We start from the raw sequence: 7,303 nt of genomic DNA, 5'->3' as shown, positions 1-7,303 counted from the left end.
GGGGGGGGGGGGGGGGGGGAATCAAACCAAGGGCCTCACATGTTGGGCAAGCACTCTACCACTAAGCCACATCTCCATCCCTAACTTTTCAGTATATAAAACTGAATCATGATTCGTCATTCGTTTCCTCTATAAATGATTTCACTTACATAAAGTTCAAAAATGAGCAAAGTAACTTAGGCTTAAGGAAGTCAGAATAGGAGCTGGGGTATAGTTGTGTGGTAATGTGCTAACAAGTACATGGCCCTGGATTTGATTCTCCAGCCCTGCAAAAAAATCAAAAAGGTAAGTTTGGACAGTATATTCCTTTGGATGAAGATTAGTGGTGAGAGGAAGCACATGGGGAGCTTCTTTTGTGTGTGGTAAGATTCTATTTATTATCTTTGGGTAGAGGTTAGTTTGGTGTGTGCACTGAAATAAAAATGTATACAGATGTACACAGTGGTTTTTGCATTTTTCTGTGAGTTTTAAACTTCTGTTTTTAAATATATTAAAAATATTTAGTCAGGCTGGGGTTGTGGCTCAATGGTAGAGTACTTGCCTAGCATGTGTGAGGCATTGGGTTTGATTCTCAGCACTGCCTATAAATAAATAAAGTCTATTGACAACTAAAATAAAAAATAAAAATTGTATTTAATTATATCTTACTGGTTTTTACATAAAAATTTTCTTCCCAAGAATAAATATAGGAGACTCAGTAGGAGAATGACTTATAAAAAAGCAAATAAGTGTAATTACCCTTCTGATTCATTAGAACCAATCCTACATTAATGAATTTTCTTAATAAAATGTGATTTGTTTCTCTTTTAACTCCTCTGGGTTTTTGTTGTTGTTTTGTTGTTTAATTGTTTTTGTTTGTGTCTTTTAAAGTACCTTTTTCTGTTGCACTCATCTCCCATTTCGTCCCACGATTAGGGTTTCTCATATCAAGCTGTCTTAACTCATTTTTTAGTCCCCATAATGATCAGTCTCAAAAACAGTTAAACACTGGGGTTGTGGCTCAGTGGTAGAGCTCCCTGTCTCACACATGTGAGGCACTGGATTCAGTCCTCATCACCACATTAAAAATAAATAAATAGATAGATAGATAGATAAATAAATAAATAAATAAATATAGGCATCATGTCCATCTACAACTAAAAAAAATATATTTAAAAAAACAGTTAAATACAATAAAAGTCTCCTTGGTCTTTTATGGCTATATTCAGTCTTCATAATAATTTTTCCTATATAGGTATTATCCCCCTTTCTTTAGGCCAGAGAAGCTCATTGCACAATGTAGGACCTCAACCAGAATAGAGAATAATACTTCCAAGTTGGGGTGTCTAGTTTTTAAATTTAAATTTGTCAGGAATAGACACTTTTTCTTTTCTTTTTAAAATATTTCTTTAGTTTTAGGTGGACACAGTATCTTTATTTCACATTTATGTGGTGCTAAGAATCAAACCTCGTGCCTCATGCACGCTAGGCGAGCGCGCTACCACTTGAGCCACATCCCCAGCCCCAGGGATAGACAAAAATTTTCAAATTTGGCTTTTTTTTTTTTTAAATTCCAAATGTAAGCCACAGTTACTACAAGGAAGTTGAACTTCATTAAAGTAAAATTGTGTCCATAGTTAACCAGAAGACAAAATCCAAAGATTAAGAATTGTGCCATGTACAGAGCTTCATTTTGATTTCTCTATGAATTCCCTTGACATTGAGAATATTTTAAATAGCTATTCTTTTTTTTCCTCCTTTTTCTTTTTTGGTACTAGAGATTGAGTCGGTCACTTTTATCACTGAGCTAAATCCCTAGTTTTTTTTGTTTGTTTGTTTTGTTTTGTTTTTAAGACTTGGTCTCATTAAATTGCCAAGGTGAGCCTTAAACTTGTGATCCTCCTGCCTCAGCCTCCTGAGTTTCTGGGATTACAGGAGTATGTTAACACACCTGTCTTTTCTTGAGTTCTCCTTTAAAGATAAAAATTTTTGTCTTGGCAGTACTTTGGAAATCCCTTTCCCCTGGTTATTTACTTACATTCACCTTTTGAATATATTACATCACATGTATCTTGTGCTGTCTGGAAAGGATTATTGGAGTGTCTGTGTGGGATTGGACGTTTTCTTCTGATGCAGATTTGGGTATTTCAGCACATTTCATTTGGTATTAGGGAAGAATTCCTGCTAATGATGTATAGTTCATGGAATTAAGTTTTATGGACAAAAGAAAATTGCAATGAAATCTAAAATGTCATTTTTAAAAAATGTCTACATACTTCATTTTAAAATTCTGATGATAAATGCATTCTGTTCTATTGCTTCCCTCCCTCACCAAGGTTATACACAAACATTTTTACTTGAAGAGAGTTGAGATCATGGCACAGTGTGAAGAGTGGATTGCAGATATCCAGCAGTACAGCAGTGACAAGCGGGTGGGCAGGACCATGTCTCATCATGCAGCAGCTCTCAAGGTCAGTACGCTTGCCTAACATGAGCCTTGGTGATGGTTTGGAAAGAAGAGTTGTATGTGCACTGACTGAGCAGTGCCCACCAGGAGGTAAAGAAAAGGAGGGCACCAAAGAAAGTAAGTTTAGGTTGGGCATGGTGGCACTGCCTGTAATCTCAGGAGACTGAAGCAGGGGGATCGAGAGTTCAAAGCCAGCTTTAGCAATTTAGCAGGACCCCAAGCAAAAGGGCTGGGGATGTGGCTCAGTGGTTAAGCGCCCTTGGGTTCAATCCCTGGTACCAAAGAAAAAGAAAAGAAAAGAAACAAAGTTTATTAATGTTAAGTTCATAACACTAGAGTACTACCCAAAAGTCTATGGTAAAGATAATGTTTCTTTTCACAATGGATTGGCATTTCCTAAAATTAAAAATGGGTTCAGGGACTAGGCCAACAGTTTAGTGGAATTCTTAAAAAAATGACTATAACAAGTTGGCTGCCTGAATGACTTCTTTTATTCCTTTAGCCTTTACCTTTGCATCTTACCTTCTAGAATTGTATTACTTGGAATAATGAGGGAGATGTGAGTTGTAGAACCTCTGATGGCTGATTGGTGTCAGTGGCTATGATACAAACCTATTTTCAGGGAGAAACAATTGTTTTCACCTTGGGTATTCACAGAATGGAAATGTAAAATGTGATGGTTTCATAGACTTTTTTTTTCCCCCATGCATAGGGATCATTCCTTTTAAATGCCACCTTTCCTGCTTACAAATAATCTATTTTTACTCACCTGAATCTTTTATCCTCTACCAGTTATCTTCCCTCTCTCTACCTTCAATTTTTTGACTTCTTCTAATTCTAAAACTGTCTTCATTTAAAACAAGTAAACAATGATGTCTGGGATTTGCTTCAAAACAAAATGAGAAGAAAGTGGTGGAAATATAAATGAAACAAGACTGGCCATGACCTGATAACTGAGGCTAGGTGGTGGATACATGGGAGTTTATTTTGCTATTCTGCCTACTTTGTATATGTTAAAATATTCCATTCTTAAGAGCTTTAGGTTTTGACTTGCATCCCCCTAAGCTAGTTCTGTTTTGCTCATATCTTCTTTCATTATCAAACAGGAACAATTAATGCTTTTTGCCATCATTTTTTCCCCCTTAATTAGTGAGGTTAGGGTTAGAGCAGTTGTCTTACCCTGTTTCTGTCTTATACCTTCAATCAGAATTTAATCTCTCCAGGCTCAGAGATTATGTCTTATTGTGCTTATTCCCCGCTTGCCTGCCTTTCTCTCTCTCTCCTTCTCCCTTTCTTTCCCACGCCCATTCATCCATCAGTCTGTCTGTACATGAACCCAAGGACACCCTACCACTGGGCACCTTCCTGCCCTTTGCATTTTTTTTAATTCAAGATAAAGATCTCACTAAGTTGCCCAGGCTGGCCTCAAATTTGCAATCCTCCTGCCTCAGCCTCCTGGGTAGCTGGGTTATAGGTGGGCATGACTACACTTGTCCCATAGCCTTTATATTGTCAGTGTTTTACACAGCATCTCAGACATAAACATTGTTCTTTACCTGTTGATTAATTTTCAGAGTCGGTTATTGATAAAACTAATTTTCAAAGACCTTGGTATGATTACATAATGTCATTTCTCTCCCATCAGAAGTTATAAAGCAACACTTTAGGTTTGTAGACAACTACCCACTCTCCTAATGTTTACATATTTCTGTAAATGTCAGTATGGAATAATAGATAGTTATTTATTCTCTTAATGTTCTTTTTCATTTGCTCAAATTTTAAAAAATTCTAATGATAAAACTATTTCTAAGGGCTTGGGTTGTGGCTTAGTCTAGGTAGAGTGCTTGCTTTATTCTTTTGTCTTTCTCTCAAAATACATTTAAGTAGAAACAGCATATATGATAAGTCAAGGGGTTACCATCTTTAGTTTTTTAAAATATCTGTATTGAATTAATGACGACTTGTAAGTCATCAGTAATGCTGTATCTGACAAGGTTTATGACCTGGTTGTGTCTGTGGGCACGTTACTGAGGACTTATCAGCAACTATATTTATTTGGAGTTTGGGGACTCTTGCTATTTTTTTTTTTTTTTTTTTTTTTTTATTGCTTGTTGTATAAAGTGCCTGTAACAGTGGCTAGCATAAGGAAACACTCAGCAAATAATTATAAGCCTGATGCTTTGGAGTTTGTTTAAACCCATTCCTTCCTTGGTGAATCCTAGAGTTTACTGTTCTAATGTTAGCAATTTTCTCTCATTTAGCGTCATACTGCTCAACTTCGTGAAGAGCTGCTAAAACTTCCCTGTCCTGAAGGCTTGGACCCTGACATTGCCGATGCCTCCGAGGTGTGCAGGGCCACGGCAGGTGCGGAGGATGCGCTAACACATGACCAGGTCAAAGCCAGCAGCAGCAGAGACCTGTCGAGCGACTTCCAGCTATGAGCTGCATTGACATGGATTTTATAGAAACAAAGGCTTCGAAGCACAAGCCAAATATGTCAATATTTGTATGTAAGAAACTAATTATGTAATAGGTAATGAGACTTAAACTATACTATGCCCTTAAGGAGATCCAGTTTAATTCAAGGTGATCTTTTATTTACCTGTACAAGAGTGTAAACTTTTTGTGCTTTTATTTTTCAATTGTGAGAACCACTGATTGGTATGTTCAACAAATTTGTGTATACAAAGAAATGGATAAATCACTGATATATAAGGGAAACTACCTTAGAAAAGAATGTTTACTGAATGTTTATTTTATTTTATTTTATTTTTTTTTTTACTGTAGAGTGAGGGATTGTTAACAAAGAATATATATTGGTCATTCTTACAACTACTATTTAAAGTCAGCAACTTTTCACTGAATTTGATAGATTTTATGTTTGGCCATATCTTCATGCTCATATTTGATTTCTGAAGACCTCCTACCTACACTTCAATAAAAGTTAAATGGACATACTCCCTCTTTTTTGATTTACTGGTACATTTTTTAAATAATAAATCTGCCATAAAATGCATTATAGCTGGAGACTTGCACTTGTATGGATGAATTTATTACATTCAACGTATTTAATTTTATGCCTCCTAATTCTAAGATGCTGAAAAAAATAAATGAACATGATTTTATTCTATGCCAAGATTTGGGCCTCCAAATGTATCCATTATTTGAATTTTTAAATATATGAAAAGGAATGGTCAATTGGAAAAGTCACTCTAAACTGATTTTTTTTTTTCCTAAAGGGCTCCTTTTTTCCTGGACTATCTGGTTTTATTGCTAAGTCACATGTATGTATTAACATCAAGGCTCTGTAGAGGAGAGAGGCTGTCCCTCTCTGGTGCTGTTACAGTACATTCTGTACCTGCCATATAGGCTCATTTTCATGCAAATTCTTCCTAGAGCCAAATAAATAAAGACTTAGGTGAATTAGTATGTCTTGTTTCTAAAATGGTTTGCCATGGTGTGGAATGCTGTTTCTACAAAGAATTGGCCTTTTCAAGGCCTAAGCATGGGGGGACAAAGGGTGTTTTTTCAAGATAGTCACCATAAAGGAAAGCTGAGGTGACTCCTGACAGTATGTATATAAAATAAAGTGGTGTGTGGGAGCCTTGAATCTGCAACTGAGCAGGAGATGGTGTATCTGGAACAGTGAGTTCCTCTCTGAAGAAAAAGGGGAACCAGGGGACATGAAAAACTCTTGGGAACACGGCACAGAGGTCTTCACACTTTGATAAAGGAGTTAAACAATGTGGCCAGGAAATCAAAGATTCTAAAACAAAACAGTGTTAAGGTCTGGTAGGTGGTGAACTACACCAAGAATGACAGAACAGTGACAGTCAACTTACGACAAGAAAAAACTGTATGTTAGCCACAGACATGCTAGCTAAAATCTAAGCGTAAAATTGCCAGCATTAAGTAAAAGGACAGCCATCAATCCTCCGTATTATTTATTTATTGTTTGTTTGTTTGTTTTGTGGTGCTCAGAATTGAACTCAGACCTTTGCACATTGCTAAGCAAGTACTGTACCTATTGAGCCACATCCCCAGCTCCCTCTCCGTGTTATATGTTGTAGTTGTTTGGTTGGTTTTGTTCTGTCAGGGTTCCATTGGGTCTGAAAGATAAAACTGTCAAGTGTATTATTTGTGTCCAATTGTGGATTTTAAAACCTCATTCAAATTTGTGGTTAGGTCAGTCTCTCCACCAGTCCTCATTGGACATTAGAAAGCTTTATAGAATGAAAGTAACAATATCTGTGCTCTCCGATCTAATCTATATTTTTAAAACCAAGACTGAAAAAATTGAAATGATAATATAATGGTCCCATCTGGGTTTTTTATATATATATATATATATATATATACTGGGGATTGATAGGGCTGAGATTGTGGCTCAGCGGTAGAGTGCTTGCCTAGCATGTGCGAGGCCCTGGGTTCTATCCTTAGCACCACATAAAAATAAAAGAGATAAAATATTTTAAAAAAAAATATTTGGGATTGTGGCTCATTGATAGAGCACTTGCCTAGCATGTGTGAGGCACTGGGTTCGATTCTCAGCACCACATAAACAAATAAATAAAATAAAAAAGTTCATCAACAACTAATAAAAATACTTAAAGAAAATACTGGACCCATCTGATTCAAATGTATGATATGTCAAGATCATTGTACTGTCATGTGTAGCTAATTAAAACAAATTAAGGGGCTGGGGATGTGGCTCAAGTGGTAGCGCGCTCGCCTGGCATGCGTGGGGCCCAGGTTCGATCCTCAGCACCACATACAAAGATGTTGTGTCTGCCAAATGCTAAAAAATAAATATTATTTAAAAAAAAATTTAAAAAAATAGTGGGGATTGTACCCAAG

At 36.5% G+C, this 7,303-nt stretch overlaps 1 protein-coding gene across 1 annotated transcript in view; it reads left to right on the top strand.

Annotated features, from left to right (window-relative positions):
- The window catches only part of Birc6 (baculoviral IAP repeat containing 6), a 236,225-nt gene extending 230,350 nt beyond the window's left edge, over positions 1-5,875 (top strand). Inside the window, 2 exon segments of the mRNA XM_048804575.1 lie at positions 2,316-2,450; positions 4,708-5,875. Of these exon segments, the coding sequence (XP_048660532.1) occupies positions 2,316-2,450; positions 4,708-4,887 (315 nt within the window). The 3' untranslated portion in view covers positions 4,888-5,875.
- Positions 5,876-7,303: the final 1,428 nt, after the last annotated feature.

Source organism: Marmota marmota, unplaced genomic scaffold (assembly GCF_001458135.2).
Source record: "Marmota marmota marmota unplaced genomic scaffold, marMar, whole genome shotgun sequence".
NCBI classification, from domain to species: domain Eukaryota; kingdom Metazoa; phylum Chordata; class Mammalia; order Rodentia; family Sciuridae; genus Marmota; species Marmota marmota.
Note: the sequence above shows the minus strand (reverse complement) of the source record. Positions and strands in the feature narration are given on the sequence as shown.